General features: G+C 35.2%; 1 protein-coding gene across 1 annotated transcript; it reads right to left on the reverse strand.

The window, feature by feature from the left end:
* Positions 1 to 16,907: 16,907 nt before the first annotated feature.
* LOC123655516 (fork head domain transcription factor slp2-like) lies at positions 16,908 to 18,326 on the reverse strand. The gene has a single exon (XM_045591290.1). The coding sequence runs from the start codon at positions 18,149 to 18,151 to the stop codon at positions 17,186 to 17,188; it is 966 nt and encodes a 321-aa protein (XP_045447246.1). The 5' UTR covers positions 18,152 to 18,326; the 3' UTR covers positions 16,908 to 17,185.
* Positions 18,327 to 19,412: the final 1,086 nt, after the last annotated feature.

Genomic DNA, 19,412 nt, shown 5'->3' on the forward strand with positions numbered 1-19,412 from the left:
CTAGTCTACCAGAGTAGCTTTAAAAAAATGTTTAAAGAATTTGCGTCTGCGCATCGCGATTAGCAGATGTCAGACAGGGCCGGATTGTGCGATGATTAATGTAAAACTATTTATCGGAGTGAAACTTCTTTAGAATAGTTGTGATTTGAAACGTGACGCAACGAAAATGCGTCACGATAAATATTCAAACACATACACGTATAGGAGATAATGAGATAGACTATATTATACAGTATTTTATATTCTCGGTGAAAAAGATCTCTCGTAGGCTACTATTCAGAAGTTTTACTTCTGTCATGTGTGTATTGCACACACACACTTTTTTAAGATTAAATAATCATGAAGATTACAGTTAAATAACACTCATTTCCAGTTGTGTTGTTTTTCTGCGATGATCAAGGCCGTCTAAGCTGTTAGACAGGGTCTGCGGTAGGGTCGGCGACACACTTGTGTAGCTTCTGGTGATGCTAAGTGTTTATGGCCTACGGTAATCGCTTACCACCAGGTGGGCCGTACGCTTTTTTAGTTTTATAGTTGTATAAAAAAACATACCCACACATTAGTGTCCTAACGTAATTTAAAAAATTGTTTTGGTATAGGAGCCATAAGAACTAACATTTAAGTCTGACGTCGCTGGTTAATCGAAACCGCTGTAAAAGGATATTATAACACTTTATTTGACACAATATTCCTCAAAGCCTTTGTGTTTTGATTCAGACTCTTCTCCAATTTTGAACCTAGTTTTCATTGACCATCAAGAAAGGGCCGCTTAAGAGTGACAGCCATAAACGAAATGACACATTCAACAGACGACATATACTATACAGATGGTTTTGTGTGAGTCATACTTTGATCTTAGCTGGCTGCATTAAGCCTACTTTGCCTCCACTTATATAATATGAAATATTTGGAAAATAATACTAGTTAAACAAGGACCTCTATAGTTGCTAGGGCTCTCTGAACGCCTCAGTCCGTCCCTGGGCGCACGCGCGGTCACGACCCCTTCTGTTCCTCCGTCAAATTGTTTCATTTCAAGTGAATGCTACTTGATTAGTACTTTTGTACAAACAAGGGAGCGTTGATTTAATGCTAAATCAAACTATAATTGTATTTTAATAACATTCTAACAAGTCTATTTTTTATATAATAATTGTGTTTGCTCGCAAACGAAAAAAAACCGACTTCAATTACATCGACGAGTAATACAACGTAGATCGACGAAAAAATAGTCAAGTAACTACGCGTTATCAAAGATTAATCAAAAAGTAGTTATCAGATCTCGATAAAATTTATATGTGACCACATGATAAACATCAGCTTTCGATTAAATTAAAAATTATCAAAATCGGTACACCCAGTAAAAAGTTATTACGGATTTTCGAGAGTTTCCCTCGATTTCTCTAAGATTCCATCATCAGATCCTGGTTTTCTTATCATGGTACCAAACTAAGAATATTCCCTTTCCAACAAAAAAAGAATTATCAAAATCGGTGCACCCAGTAAAAAGTTATTACAGATTTTCGAGAGTTTCCCTCGATTTCTCTAGGATTTCATAATCAGATCCTGGTTTCCTTATCATGGGACTAAACTTGGAATATCTCCTTTCCAACAAAAAAAGAATTATCAAAATCGGTAAATCCAGTAGAAAGTTATGTGGTATAATACAACGTAGGTCGACGAAAAAAGCGTCAAGTAAAAACGCATTATTAGATATAGCTCGAAAAGTAATTGTTAGATCTCAAATAAATTTAAATGGGACCAATCGGCACACACCACCTTTCGATTAAAAGAAAATTTGTCGAAATCGCTCCACCCAGTCAAAAGTTCTGATGTAACATACATAAAAAAAAAAAAAAATACAGTCGAATTGAGAACCTCCTCCTTTTTTGGAAGTCGGTTAAAAAAAATTAAATATAACTAAGTAAATTTACGGTTAACAGCCCGCCTGCCCAGCGTGGTGACTATGAGCAAAACACACGAGTTCACGTCTTTTTTGACGTGAACTTGTGGAGGCCTATATCCAGTAGTGGACTGCGAAAGGCTGATGTGATGATGATGATGATGATGAAGTAAATTTAAACAAGGTTCTTGTTTAGGTAGAAGATTATTGGATTATTTTTCGTGATATTGTAACTGTATTATATTAGTAGAGAAATAGCCCTTAGATGTCTTACCGCTAAGCTTAGAAAGTGTCTCTTTAAAAATTCCATGTTACTTTATAATAGGCTGATATATATTTAGGTGGGTACATACAGAACATACAGACAGAATGTATCTTGAAACGTATTTTTACCAACATCCTGAACAGCTGAACATTAGTTTAGACCAATAATTGGTATCTGTTTATGTATGTATATATTTGTATGGTATATATATGAATCATTTGCTTATAATATAACGATTGCCACTAACGTTACCTTATATTTTCTACCTTTTTTTTTCTTAATGTGAATTTTACTAATACTCAATTTTGCACACCTACAAAGGTCGGCTCTTGTACGTCCTAAGGTTGGCTGGTAGAGAATGCTTTTAGAATTAAGCCCGCCTTTTGTACAGTTCTATAATGTATTGTGCAATAAATTATTAATTAAGAAATGAATAAACACAATAATTGTGTAACAAAAGTCATTGACAAAGTAGGTACAAGTAAAGTAAGTAGTGACAAAGTAGGTACAGTAGGTACTTAAATTACTTTCTCAAAAAATAGTGATCAGTAATTGACTTAATTCCTTATGAAATAATATAAGGCCCTTGGTATGAAAAATTATGGGGAGTGAAACTATGTGAAACAGTCGGTAACGTCGAGCGGGAAAGAGATAAATATATTTTTAAATGTCACGGTAACCGATCTTGAAGAGTAAGGTCGTTTATTGGAGCTAAAAGACACATCTTCACTTCATCTTGTATAACGTGTAAATACACAGTCTATCAGACATTTAAATAATGAGTGTGCATTGTGGAGTTCGTAAATAGGAAGCGAGCGACACGTAATGTATGTACACGTAAGACGCGTTCTCAAGCAAGCGATTACCGTTATGAGGATGTGTTCACTTGAACAACAATTGTTTGCCACCACTCCTGCGCCGCATCCTTCGGTCTAGGGAGTCAGTGTTCCTCAAACTATAAGATTATTTTCTTTGTTATAAATTCTGATTCCAACGCGCAGTAGGGCGGTGTGGTGGATTAAGCTCCGACGTTTTTCCTATACGGAGGAAGACGTCTATCCCAGCAGAGGAATGCTACAGATTGAATCATTCAATTAATCGAAAACTTCTGTTTATTAACACTTTCGATTTTCGGGACTGACCTCGATTATTCTTTAAATTTATTAGGTGACGATTTTTAGCTGAGGTTGAAAGTAATAAGCGGGAGTTTCAAAATAATAATCGCAAGTCAGAATCAAAAGTGTTCATAGTTTTCTTAATAGCTCAAAAATGGGTTGTCTGGAAGAAATGGCTAATTAGCCATAAGTCCGCCCATTGTACTTCACTGTCTGTAACTATCTTTATGCTTTGTTTGTAATATATTTGTGGTGTACAATAAAGTATAAAATAAATAAAAATAAAAACTTATTTCTTATTATTATTTCATATTTGATGATGATTTCATATTTCATGTTGAGATGGCATTGAGTAGCATACGTTGATGTGACTGCTAGGCTATGACGTCGAATCCAGTTAGTGCCGGTGAAATTACCTTAATTGATTTAAGATTTAATGGATTCACCTTTAACAATGTATGTAAAGAAGTCATTTTTAAAAGGCAACGGCTAATCCGATAACTGCATCTCTAATAGCTACTTTTTTTATACAACTAGTATGTAAACAGTCCGCCTGGTGGTAAGTAGTTACCGTAGCCTATATACCTGCAAGAGTATTGCAATTACGTTAGAGATCCTTTCCTCGACTATCTAAAGAAACTAAATTACCTGCTTGAAATAAATTTTATTTAGCTGTGATCTTCTGTAAAATCGAGGTACTTCTACAGAGTTTTACAAGGCAGAGTTTGAGAGCAAGTGTCGCCAACATTACAGTATGTGACAACAATCGTATAAGGAGCCGCTGACGCAACGACTCTATTGTCGCAACAAACACTAACGCTAAACGAATGATTGCTGCTGGCTTATGTAACTACCAAGGTTCTGGCCACCAGTGGTTTGCGACCTTTAAACATGCCCTCCGTGTATCAATCTGGACACCTGACTCGAAATAAGTCATTGCTGCGTTTAATTTATTTCCTTTGTCTTAAAGCGGAAGTTCGTCGTTTGATCGTTGTCTATGGATACAATTTGAAAGATTATTGTTGTATTATGGCATGACTTGATGCTGTGTGGTTACGGCATTAAAGAATATAGCCACCCCCTCTCTTCTTCTAGGTGTCGTAAGAGGCGACTAAGGGATAACACAGTTCCACTACTACCTTGGAACTTAAAAAGCTGACCTATGGCGGGATAACTATCCAACTGCTGGCTTTGAAATACACAGGGCGAAGATGGGCAGCAGCGTCTTCGGTGCGACAAAGCCAGCTCTGCGGTCACCCACCCGCCTGCCCAGCGTGGTAGTCACCATGGGCAAAACACATGAGTTCGCGCTATTTTTGGCGTGAACTTGGAGGTCTATGTCCAGTAGTGGACTGCGAAAGGCTGATATGATGATATGGCATGACTAGTGAGGTCAATACAGTAATGAAGTCCGTTAGTATGAAATATAACTTTATAGATCAGAAAACTAAACAGCTGTCATATTTTCTAATATGAGAGGAATTTCTTTTAACTTGCGAATTTTACTACAATCATTTAAAGAGTCGTCTTTGTCGTCCTATTACTGAACAAAGATCTCTTTATATATAGAAGTTGGAGTGTATGTTATATTGCTTTTTTTTATTTTTTTGACGTGACAACGTCTACTATCTGATAGCATGAACCAAAAACTTGTGATTATTATTATTACTCAGAAATACGTACTAAGCAGATAATTTTATATATCTTTCCATTTCTTAAACATTAACTGTGCGCTGTAGGTACATTATACAGCCTAAGCTCATTGCTTTGTTTTGTGTTGTGGATAAATAATCAAGCATAGCCTAAGCTTATTCATTTGTTTGGGTTGTAGATGAATAATCAATCAAGATTATTGATCACTCAGGTGCTTATGGTTAAAAACCGAGACAGGCGGTTTTACGTTCTCGTCGAGGCACGATTGAGAAACCAATAAGGGACACACTCAGACTAGGAGCAAACATACGTACGCCATTTTGAGAACGTGTTGGTGGAGTGGTGGTAGGAGCCAATTTGCTGGGATAGTGGACTCCGTCCTCGCTTGTTACGTCTGCTTGTATGGGATCATACAGACATTTATCGTGGTCTTGGCGTCTGTATTTGTATTGGGTGTGCGCACAGGATTCATATCCTACTGGAGGCCATTATGAGGCATTTATTAATGTTATACTATAGCTGACCCGCAGAACTTCGTACCATGTATTCTTTTCTTTTCTGTATATATAGATTTTCTTTTACGTTATCTTGATAAAATCAAACAGAAAAAAAATTAGTTTACAGTTGGTCGGAAATTAAAAAAATTACGCGCGAACATACGTTTCAGAAATTCGTTTATATATATAGATAACTCAAGGAAGTTTATTTGTTCTGTATACGTTATGAAAATATTGTAATTAAACAATCATTAATCTTATATTTCATCATATTTCCAATTGTGCAAATATCGATACGATTTTCGCTAAGCTGTATAAATATTTAAGTAAGTATTGCGTCTTTATATACCTTTAATTTTTACGCATGTTTTTATTTTTAGTTCTATTGTTCAATACCGCTTACATCGATTCATTCGCCATGTTACATAATATATTTTTGTTTCAAAAACAAGAATAAGTTTCAAGGATATTATATTTAATAGAACATATGATAAAGCATTTACACAAATTGTTAAATTACAATTCGTCAAAAACTAAAGTAAATCCAGAATCCGCCCGGAGAACAATTAGTCGTAGAACTGATCTAGGTGACTTTGTTCTATGTATAGTGATTACTGTTGCGTTAATATGACGCAACGAGGACAAGGGCCTTACTTCTAACTGTAGTAATTAAATTTGTGGATTAAGCTCTGATCCTTCTCCTCCACGGGGAAAGCCTATACCCAACAGTGGGATATTACAGGCTGAAGCGCTTAAGTATATTGAATCTATTTCTAAGTACTTTGTAGTTAGCCAATTGCTAAAATATTAGATATTGTTTTCTAATGTTAACGCGAATTCCACTCATTACAATGAAACAACTTTCTGGATTTTATCGTGGTTTATTAAGTTTTTTAGATGTCCAACGTTTCGAATACTTTACAGCTACCATGATCACGGGAAGACCAGGGATTATTAGATTTTATCACAAGGAAATCACACGTACTGTAAAGTCTATTTAGATCACTCAGCGTCAAATTGACATGATAATTTGGACAATCGAAACTATTTAAAAATTACATTAATTAGGACATAGTGAATTGGAAACTCGTTCCAATACTCGCCTATCGATTAGCCTTTAATTGCATTAAAATGGGCTAAGCAATGAGCCAAATCATTTGTTTTGATCGCGTACCACCGCACCGTGTTGGAAGTCACGTACGACTTTTAATGACTACCAATTAATTTTCGTAATTGTTTTATAATCTGTTTACGTATTCAAAAAACAAACATTGTTATACGGTAAAATATTAACTTGCGCGCTATGCTGTTTATCTCGCGTTTACCAGCAAATATAGATCGACTCAGGTAAATGTGAAGACATATTGATCTATATTTACTAGTCGTAATGGAGTTGCCTAGCCTAGAGAAGTGGTTTATTATTTTTTAAACCATTAGGCCGGCCAATCCCCCTAGCCCATACCCCCATTAGCCTAAGTTTAATTCATCAATACTAACACAAAGGTTGACTTCTTCTTTTGAGTGCAATAAGCTCCCGTGGCAGAATGAGTTACTCTTCCTTAACACACTCATACCTTTATACAAAGTTATAAGACGAAATAAGCTAAGCTTTACAAAAAATATAAATAAAGAAAACAAAAAGATTTAGTAACAATGTCTACGTGTGTGTGTGTGTGAGTGTGTGTGTGTGTGTGTTTGTGTTTGTGCATGTGCGTGTGGTTTTCCTGTGTAAAGAACTAAAGATATAAATGCTTAGTATTTAGATATCCAATCCAATTTACAAAATATGCTTAAATAAAACTTCTGCACGTAAAAAATAATATTTAGATTGTTTCGAAACTATTTATTACATTGTTGTAATAATAACTGTTGTATTATTTTGAATGTCAGGCCTTCTAATTTGATAAATTACAAATATTTTTGGTATCAGTTTGACTTTTTATAGCCTATAGTTAACTATGAACTCGGCCTGGCAAATCATGAAACTACGTTGACTGTTTATAATTCTACATTTTTAACATGTAATGATTTGGTCAGACTGTGCACGTTCTAGCGTCCGTCACATACTGACTACGCGCTAAAGCACTGTATTCTACGATATATAACAAACATATGGTATAAGAATCGAAATACACATGATATTCACCTAATTGCCGAATGGATAAATATTATTTTGCATCTATGTTAGTATATTAAAAATAAATCACGAACTGGTTGGTTGAAAACCTTCTGGCCAGGCTATATTATATCCGCCAACCGTTATTTAAAACAGATTTAAACAGACAACCCTATATGTAATTAATACATAAATATAAATTAAATAACTAATTTTCCTAATTTTCCGTTGAGTTTTTAGTATTTCTTGTCTCAATTTAAGTCTAAACCGGCCAAATAAATTATATTTAACCGAACCCAAAAACGATGTCAAAAGGTTAAACGATAACAGTGACCGGTACGAGGGTATTAACATACAGTAACCAATTATTATCTATAACAAAATAACGATTAGGATTCTATTTTAGTATTGGGTAATCGAACGAGGAAAAATATAATGATTCTTAAACTACCTACATATAATTAACATGTTACGTGGCAGTGAGCTGGTCACCTGTGTCACAGGACCGATGACTGCTGGAGGAGACGTGTCCTGTAGGGGAGAACGTGTTGGCTAACGCAGTCAGGGACGCCATCCGGTCCGCTGGACCGACGATCTACGTAAGATTGTCGGTGGTGGTTGGATCAGGATTGCGGAAAACTGAGATGTTTGCTGTGAATTTGGGGAGGCCTTTGTCCAGCAGTGGACTGCGATAGGCTGAAGTGATGATACCTCAAATTAATGCGAGTGAAAATCGCGGGGCACAGCTATTAAAATATATTTCTATGATTGACTTGAAAAGACCAAGTTATTGATAACATTTCCAATCTGTCTCATTATGAAACACAAGATGACAAACACAGTTCCTTTAAAAGTAAGTTTTCCTTTTTTCTAAGACATAAAAAAAGGTTAAAATAAAGAACAATGGTAAATCTTTTATAATTTGTATAGATAATAAAAATGTGTTCTAAGCAACGCACCTGACGTGGTGTAGTGCGACCACCATCAAGCTGCCACAGCATCCCAAGAGACCGATCAATGATACGCCATGGGATACACTCTACAATAGAGATTGGCAAGCCCATCGATAAAATGATCAATTTTAGTTTTATTGTAGGCACAAACTATTGCTTTCAAATTCAATTAATATATATAATATTTACTGCAACCAATATTCTTTATGAAACACCAAGATGTATAAACACAAAAATATCAAGAAATAAATGTAGTAAAGGTGGTTTTAATGCTGAGAAAGCTATTTCTTTTAGGTAATGTTCCACACCATTAAGGACTAATATTCCGCGAAAGTTTGGCGGAAAATTATCAGTAGAATAACCACGCTAATTGCTTGTTGAACTAACGCGGTTATGGGATTTCAAATAAGAAATATTTGAATAGGCCATTTTTTTTGTCGTAATCTAGGCGTTTACGATTGTATCAGTGATTCCAGATGCAGTGTCGTCATCCTTTTGATCTGAGTATACGGCAGTTATACGAGTAAATAGTAAATTTTAATTATTCTAAAATATATGTGCAAACTATGTGTATATAAGAAAACAGAGAGAGAGAGAGAGAGAATTTATGTTTTCCGCCAGGTCCATACAATGTTTATTAGCGGATACGTATGTCCCGGAATTTCTTTCGGAAAAGAAAGAAACTTTATCTTCTAAGAATCATGTGAAAATGTCTCGGAAGCGATGATGGATGATTAATGATTGCTTGTACTGACAGCCGTGTGTGATTGTCCGTTTGTTCGCGCTTTGTATTGTGGTACCCGAAACAGTTAGGTGGATGGTGCAATTGGCGAGATGAAGCGAATTACACTGGGTCTTTTTTTTAATATATTGAATTCAGTATTAGATATAATATTGTAAGTCAAATATGTATAAGCAGTATTAATATAATGAAAAGGCTGGAAGCAAATCTTTGCAGTACGAAATCTTGAGAATAGTTGTGATTTGAAACTCGATGAAACTAAAATGCGTCACGATAAAAAAAAAAACAAACACATAAGTATATAGAATAGAATGAGATAGAATACATTACACACTATTTTATATTGTACCTAGGTTAAAAACATCTCTCGTAGGCAACATTTCAGAAGTTTCAGTTCTGCCGCGTGTGAATTGCACACACACACACATTTTTTCGTTTGTTATTGTTTCGTTTTGTAATTGAAAACTAAAAAGGTATAAGCTTCAGCCTGTAACATGCCACAGCTTTGCATAGGCTTCTTTCCCCATGTAGGAGAAGGATCAGAGCCTAATCCACCACGCAGCGCCAATACGGGTTGACAGATATATTCCCTATTATGAGTACGAGTATGTGTACATGATAACAACCTGGACCGACGGCTTAACGTGCTTTCCGAGGAACGGCGGGGATACCCACAAGGACTGCACAAACACCCAGACCACGGCAAATATCTGTATGGCCGATACAAATGTTTGCCATGTGCGGGGACCCGCAACCGCCAGCGCAACAGCCAAAAACCAGTGCTGTGACCGTTGCCCCAACGCGTCGTCAAAAAGGCATATTAGAGGCAAAAATGTACTTGTTCATTTTTTATCATATCAAATATAAGTAACAAACGAAACATAGGGCTTAATATAAACTATTCATAAAATCTCTGATAGCTACTGCCTCCGCTAATCGCTACCGCTACCTCTAAACGCTGATGACTTAAAAATTTCAAGTGATAAATCGTTCTAGAATGAATTTTAACACATTGCACTTTTCAATAGTTGCGGATCGAATGTTTTGTTGAGTAGCGGATCGGAATAATTGACACTTTAGTTGCGCTTATTATGATAATATTCAAAGAGTTTTATTTAAGTTTATATTGTAAACCATCTTTGTGTGATAATTCAACTATTATCGCGGTACAGTGTTAGACATAAGTTAAATTTCCTGAAATTTTCTCGTTACTTTTTTTATTTCCAATGTTTTATTGATTGATAAAACCGTGTTTATAAAATTAATTAAAAATGCAGCTTTATATAATCCTACACATCGTCGACAACACCAAATAGAAACAATAAATTTACACTCAATGGGTAATATCCCAACTAGAAAAAAGGTCAGGCTCAACCAGATTATGTATCTGGACTGGATTAGGATAGAATGAGGCGTGCCAGATCCGGCAAGCTCTATCAGGACCAGGTTTGGTCCAGACAAGGACAGCTTGATGTAAAATATAATTAAGTATGGTAAAGCATACTGAATCAGGACCCGGTCCGGTCCAGATCAGGATAGCCTGATGTAAAATATAATCAAGTATGGTAAGGCATACTGGATCACGACCCGGTCCGGTCCAGATCAGGATAGCGTGATGTAAAATATAATCAAGTATGGTAAGGCATACTGGATCAGGACCCAGTCCGGTCCAGATCAGGATAGCCTGATGTAAAATATAATCAAGTATGGTAAGGCATACTGGATCACACGACCCGGTCCGGTCCAGATGAGGATAGCGTGATGTAAAATATAATCAAGTATGGTAAGGCATACTGGATCAGGACCCGGTCCGGTCCAGCTCAGGATAGCCTGAAAGTTAAATTACGTGAACTGAGCCTGATTCGCGCTATTAATGTTTTCAAGCGCACTTAGTATATATACAGTTATCAGGACTGTCTAGTAGACAGTATAGTAGTCCATTTCTACACAGTGGAGCAGTCGTAAGTAATAGGAAATAGTTAATTAGTAGTAAATTATTAGAAGTTAATGAATAAAATTTAATTAATAATAATATTTAATTAATAACAAAAACAAATAAAAATAATTAATATTTAAAATAAAAACATAAATAAATAATACATTGGAAAAAATAAACGGAATCATAATAATTATGTTAAGTAACATCTTTATAATATCAATTCGCTTTTTTGTTAAACAATTTTTTCAAGAATATACATTCGTGTTTTTTAAAAGGACCGGACCGAACCGGCTGATCAGGATGAGATGAGATTCCTGATCGGATCAGGAAACCTCATCTCATCCTGATCAGGTCCAGAAAAATCATCTGCGTTACATGCCTTATCTAGTCCTGATCAGGCATGCCTGGGACGAAAAAATTTCTACTCGGGATGTATTCAGCCTGTAACATACCACTGTTGGGCATAGACCTCTTTCTCCATATAGGAGAAGGATTGGAGCTTAATCGACCACGCAGCTAAATATGAATTTAACATATTCGTAATTTTTTTATCATTGATAATATTGATCAAAGCTCTCAGTACATTATTTACACAAAAGAAAAATGCATTTGAAACAATAATACATATTCGTAAGTAAAAATATATCTAATTTTTAAATACAATGTAATGTATACAATTTGCATGAGATAACTCCTCGCCTTATTGCCTCCACTGGTGACAAGAAGGCTGGTGCATTTTTTGCCCAGAGAATCGGCATAGCGATTCAACGGGGAAATGCTGCCAGCATTCTTGGCACAATTCCACGCGGACATGATTTGTACCAAAACTATCTGTAAATATTTAGTTCTTAAGTTGTGAATTGTAAATATGTATAATTTTTAATAAACTATTGTAATAATTGATTGATTGATTGTGACAACTGAGGTAGGGCACAGCAGGAATTTCCTGCTCAAAATATGGAGCAGCCCGACTGGGGTAGTACCTCGACCTTACAGAAGACCACAGCAAAATAATACTGTTTTCAAGCAGTATTGTGTTCCTGTTGGTGAGTAAGGTGACCAGAGCTCCTGAGGGGATTGGGGATTTGGTCGGCAACGCGCTTGCGATGCTTCTGGTGTTGCAGGTGTCTATAAGCTACGGTAATCGCTTACCATCAGGTGAGCCGTACGCTTGTTTGCCGACCTAGTGACATAAAAAAAAATTTACATTTTACTGTATATAAAGTGAAAATGTATGTGTTATTGTTATAAACCAGTAAGTGTTACCTATGTGTATATGTATAATTGGTATTTCATACACAGCACACTATATCCGTCTAAAAATGTGGAGCAGCCCGACTGGGGAAGTACCTCGACCTTGCAGAAGATCACAGCTAAATAATACTGTTTTCAAGCAGTGTTGTGTGTCTGTGTCACCACATGATTAAGGTGACCAGAGCTCCTGGGGGGATTGTGGATACGGTCAGCAACGCGCTTGCGATGCTTCTTTGTAGCAGGCGTCTATAGGCTACGGTAATCGCTTACTATCAGGTGAGCCATACGCTTGTTTGTAGACCAGTTGTATAAGAAAGGTATCTTAAATAAATACTATTATTATATTATATTCTATTTTTTTGTATACTACTACCTTGGTACATCTATACTAAGATTGTTTGTTTGAACGATGTAATCTCAAGAACTACTGGTACGAATAAACAAAAATTGCGTTGGATAGATCATTTATCAAGCAATGCTATCTAGGGTGTATAATATTTTAGTACGTTTTCCCTCAAATTGACGTAAGTGAAACCGCGGGGTACAGCTAGTTATATTGCATTAGAGCAGCGTTGCGTTTTGGCGGTTTCAATATGGAGTAGTTACTTTTTTAATATCTAAAGACATGTATATTCTGTACAGTGCAATATCTGCTACTTTTAATTTTTTATCTGTACTCTTAATTTTTTTTTACGATTAGGTACACTAATTATTATTTAATTTAATTTCAATCATATAAATATTTTACTTTTTTTAATTTAAGATCGATGATAAGAATTCTTAACGACTTAATATTTGCCCAACTACTCGCGATAACGTTTCAAAATTATTTAAAAATAGAAAAAAAAAACATTTTTTTATTTATAAATATAATCAAATTGTAACTGGCCTGATTCTGATCTATTTATTTATTTATTTTATACTTTATTGTACACCACAAATACATTACAAACAAAGCATAAAGATATTTACAGACAGTGAAGTACAATGGGCGGACTTATGGCTAATTAGCCATTTCTTCCAGACAATCCATATGATCTATACGTGATTTAGAAAAATACTATTTACAGACGCAGCAGCAAATAATCTTTACTAATATTATGATTATTATTTGATTATGTGATTAATAATTTATTATCCTTTAAAAATAACAATAGCTATTCTAACTTAAAGAAAAATGCAAAGGCGGTCGTAATACTAACTGGGCTCGCAAAGACAACCTCTGAAACTAGAATAAATATTGATAACATAAGCAGTAAAGTATGAAAATTAATTATTTATCTTTTTATCCGTCTGTTTATATGTTTGTTACTACATCGCGCAAAATCTACGTCACTAAATTGGTTTGGGTTGTCATAGTAGTGATCATGATGGTCTAACTTCAAAATCTGGTATACCTATAATAATAATAAATAACTATATTGCACACAGTAACATAAAACAATTATATAAATGGAAAGCTTAAAAATAAATTACAGCGTGCAACGGGCGGTCTTATCACTAGATAGTGATCTCTTCCAGACTACCCACCAGAAAGGGTCTATATATATACAAACATATGTATAATGATTGCTTCAGCCTATAACATCCCATAGCTGGGCTTAGGCCTCTTTTCCCATGTAGGAGAAGGATATGATATGATATGATGTGTATCAACACATACGCAATATACACAATATTAACAGTATATATAAACAAATAATAATAATTGTAAATAAATAATGTAAAAAAAATGCTTAATTGGGTACAATTATAGGTGGTTTTAAGAGAATAATGACAAAGATATGCGTATAAATACAATAATTAACCACTATTAAACCTATAATTAATAATAAATATCAATTTTCTAACGAATCATGCGTTAAATGAGCTAGTTTCTTATTAATTGCCCATTGTGATAAGTTCAAATATATGTTCTTATTTCCTTTTTCCTCAACACCACAATCTACATAGTCTGGCCATACATGCTGTTACAATTAAAAATAAACAAAATATTACATTTGAATTTGGAATCTGCCATTTTTATTTGATTGTTCATGGTGATTTTCATTTTTGCGCCAATGCGAATTTTATGATTATAATTATACCTACATATAATAAAAATGTAACGAGTCGCTGTCTGTACATTTAAGATGTATGAGAAAAAATATTATTAGGACCTTTATTAACGCAAATAGCAACCAAAACAATGTCAGAATTTTTATCTGTTTTTTTTGTTTGTCTGTATTTGTACACGCTAATCTCAGAAAGGACTTATCCGATTTAGATGTGATTTTTACTTATATATTGTGGCAAGCTTAGCTTAACATTTAGTGTTTGTTTCATGTCAATCGGTTCATAAATAAAAAAGTAATGCCAATTCAAAGAATCACGTCGAAAATATAAAGTCACTATTCCACGCGGACGCAGTCGCGAGCATAGCTAGTATAGTAGTATAAGTAAACATACTTTGTTTTTGGTCTGGTTAACAGGAAAAATTTCAATAATGGGACAACAGTTTAAAATGTAATCATAATTTGTTAATATTAACAAACATTTCCTTATAAACTTTTAAATATATAAATATTAATGTATTGAGTAGATTAAGACTTACAGTAGATTTGATTCTTAATTAAAATAAAAAAGGTTTTTAATCCAACTAGGTCCGCAAATAAGCTATTTGATGGTAAACAGTTACCATAGCCTACAGACACATACAGACGCCTGCAACGCCAGAAGCATCGCAAGGACGTTGCCGACCTTCTATCTTGACCTATCCTTGACCCTTCCAAACTCTGGCTACATTACTCACCACAGTAATAAAACACTATTTGAGAAGAACATTATTAAGTTGTTGATCAAAAAGAGATGTTTTTTATCTGAATAACAATCAGACTACCTGAGTAGTTTAACCACCGTTAAACATTATCATTAACAATACAATCTTTTTGTTTCATCGTGACATTTTGAAGTCTATATTTTTCTCAATAAACAGGTGTCCTAACATACTTGTAAAGTAATAATTTTTAAATCCAAACGATAGATTAACAGATAAGCTTCCAAATAAACAGATAAATATTTCTGATTAAATACTTTGCAACATTTTATTAATATCGATAATTTATCTAATGATAACAAACAATTATTAAGTAATAACAACAAAACAATTACTGTATTTATTATCATTCTTATTATTATTATAAAATTCTTAGATTTAACGATCCTAAGTTAAGCGCGGTCGGAAGACGATTCACAAAAGTGTAAATCGTTCCGTTGTTTATTAAGGATATATGTATTATTTATATTTTCTTTAAAGATATAAAAAGTACTGTTGTTCACTTATCTACACATAATAGAAGGTTAAGATAACAGAGTTAAGTAAAAAACCGTTGTACGACTACAACACCATGTTGTTGCAAATAAAGGATTATTATTATATTAATCTGTCGCAAAATACTTGTAATTCGCGCTTGAATTTATAATCTTATTTATTTGTATGATATTAATTTTGAAACATTATTCTTTATCTTTACATAGTAAAACAAAGTCGCTTCCCGCTGTCTGTATGCAAAGATCATTACAACTACGCAATAGATGTTGATGCGGTTTTTCTTTTTCTTTTAGTAAACAGAGTGATTCCAGAGGAAGGTTTATATGTATTATATATGCATGATATAGTAGAGGGACGCTGATAGTTTTAGAGGTTTCTAATGTGATGTCGTAAATAAACACATTTTTTGCGCTTACATTGCAAATATTTTTTTTATTCTTTGACGGTTCGCAGGAAAGTGGACATAAGGTGCCAATCATATAACATAATCATATTTATTTTATATTTAGTATTAACATTGCACCCGTGCGAAGCCGGGGCGGGTCGCTAGATTAACTATAAAATTTATTTAATTAAACTATTATGTTACTTGTATGAAAACGGCTGTATTTCAGAATCGATTATTTTAAAGAAAGACAGTAAATTAATATGTAGAAATTATTAATAAATTATATATTATTTAGGTATATGTATTTGTAATAATTCTATTTGTATCTTTTAAAGCACTTTTAAATCAGCGACGGCATATTTTATAAACATTTTAATGTCACTTTTAATGCTTCTAATATTAAATAACAAAAATAAACTACAGTTCCGTATTATAGTATAACGGAGTTTAAAATACGCAAAAGCCATTAAAATGTGGTTGAGTAAATAATATAATGAAACGAAAATAGTGTTATTTATTTTAATAGAATACATATTACTCAATTATGTATCAATTTAAAATATTTGGATATTGAAATTACAAAGTGATGCTAGTATAAATAATACTTCTAATGAAAGCGTAGGCCTAATTTTGCGGATGCGTGAAAATACGTAAAATCGACCTAAATGTTTGAATTGCTAATACTTAAGTATCGTTTGATTAAAGTAAAATTGAAAAGTGACCAAACGAATAATTGTAAATAGGTTTTAAAATCGTTGAGTTAATGAAAGAGATATTTTAATGTGAAATATTTTGTTTATTCATTACATCTCTAATCTTAACACTAATAATTTAATAAATATACACTTTGGAAGCTATTTACATTTACGATAGAATATACAGCGTAGTAACAAGCGATAGCGGAATGCTACAGGTACCAACAATGTCTATTATTGCAGATTAACACTAATTACCATGAGATAAGCCTAGACACTGGAGTACGAGAGTAACTAACTACATCTAAATCACAGATTGTTCATATGTCAGCCTCTTGAGATTATTGAACGCCTGCAGTCACTGCCGCGTGAGTACCGTCACCGGCTTGTAGATGTGTGCCGTGAGGGGGTGGTGAGACGGCGACGGTAGCTCCGGGCTCGACGCGCCCGACGTCGGTGGTGAGTGCATGTTGGGTGGTGACGGTGGTAGCAGCGGTGACGTCTGTGCCAGCATCGCTGATGTTTGTAACGAGTTCTGCAGCAACGGAGACTGGCCCATGAACGGAGGATTCGGTAACCTCTCTCCGTACAGGCTTGGGGAATACGGAAGGTTTCCATAGCCCATTTCTCCTCGGAACGCAGGGTGGACTGCGCTCGGTGTAACCGGTGGTGTTTTCATCTGTATCGGAGCGTACCTCTGATAGAGCAGTTGAGAGTAGAGACCGACTAGCTGAGAATACGTGGCCGGAGGGTACGCACCGGCGAGAGGAGCACCGGGAAATAGTGGTCTCTTGAAGCAAGCGAGCCGGGAGCGTCCGTTGAGGGCGGAGCGCCGACGCAACTTGCCCGTCGTTCCTCCAATAAACACATCCTCAGCAGACGCGTCTAACATCCAGTAGTTGCCTTTTCCAGGATCGTCGTAATGTCGCGGCACTTTCACAAAGCACTTGTTCAAACTCAGGTTGTGGCGGATCGAGTTCTGCCAACCCTGTCTGTTCTCCCGGTAGTAAGGAAAGTTGGTCATGATGTATTCGTATATACCGTTGAGCGTCAAACGTTTTTCGGGACTGTTGCGAATCGCCATCATAATAAGAGCGTTGTAGCTGTAGGCGGGTTTTTCATGCTTTTTTTTTTCTTTCTCTTTTTCTTCTCTTGGCTTCGTGCAGTCGACGGGTTCCGTTCCTGTGACGTCGAGTTCCGAATCACTAAGATCCTCCTCAGAAGGTGTAGTGTTTGACGAATTCGTCGGTGACGGCGGTGGTTTGGCCACCGCATGGTTCATCAGTATAGCATTTATACTAAAATCTCCTTCGAACTTCACCATTTTAGATCACTTGGAAGCACTAATAGCGACAGCGAGCGCGCTACGTGTGCGTACGCTGCGGGCGGCGAGTGGACTGGCGGGCGCGGAGGCGGGAGTAGATATATATACATCGGGAGAACGTCTCCGCCCCGGCAGCTTTCGGAGCAACCGTGGGCCAATTGCGTCGCGAGCTTTCCGATACATAGAGCCGTACCTCCCAGCCCCGCACCCCCCGCGCCCTTCCCGACCCCTCGCCCGCTCGAGCCTCACTCGTCGTGTTGCATTCAATGACTAAACTTTCTTAGATTTTATTTTAACTGCACCGCTTCGGTAGAGCTTTATTTATCGCATTACAGTCCTTTATTTGTAGAGCTATCGATTGCGCAGTACTGTGAATAATTGAGTCGTTAGCGGTTTATATTTTATATTAATTAGTATTCTACGAACCGGAGAGATTTTTTACGAAAGTTATAAAAACGTAAATTGTTACAATATCATTGTCGTTTCGTGCTGCTAAACGACAATCATTAGCGATAACGTTTACTGTGAACACACGTAATTTATGATACGAAATAATATAATTATGATATATGTAGTAACTCCTGATTCCTACTGAATGAAATTCTTTTGTTGTAGTAATTAACGAAAGAGAACACATCATTTTTAAGTTTTTATACTGTATATGTTGTATATTTTATTTTTATTGTATTTGTGTATTTGTTGTATATTGATCAACATTTTTGAGACTTGGTTATTAGGTTAAAAAGACAATTATATATTTGAGTGTGCGGTAAAAATTGTGAAATTTATAACACAAATGATAAGATTATTGGGCAGACAGCTTTATCTTGTGCTGATACAAGCACGCCCTTGGTTCTTAGCGCGACGTGACGCGTGTACCATGATTGTACCTACATGATCGCAAACATGATTTGGGATTTACGTTGATAAAATATTCTATTTGTTGCTGAACTATCATTTTATTTTTGTAAGTATGTTTGTTTAATATTTATTTAGTTTGGTATAAATGTACTTGAATCTGGGAGTAGGTCATAGTAACTCTTGTTTTATTAATCTGCATCGCAGCGAATATGAGGATGATACAAATTTCATTACGAATTAATTTTGACACATTATTTGGTATGTATTTGTATGTCCATTTTGATAGGAGGACAGTACTTTTGAACTGAATATAAAAACACAAAATATTGAAACATTGTGAAGATTTGGTTATATTGAACATGAAATTTAGTCAATTTAAGAGTCGTTAACATAATATATT

Source organism: Melitaea cinxia, chromosome 8 (genome assembly GCF_905220565.1).
Source record: "Melitaea cinxia chromosome 8, ilMelCinx1.1, whole genome shotgun sequence".
Classification (NCBI taxonomy): domain Eukaryota; kingdom Metazoa; phylum Arthropoda; class Insecta; order Lepidoptera; family Nymphalidae; genus Melitaea; species Melitaea cinxia.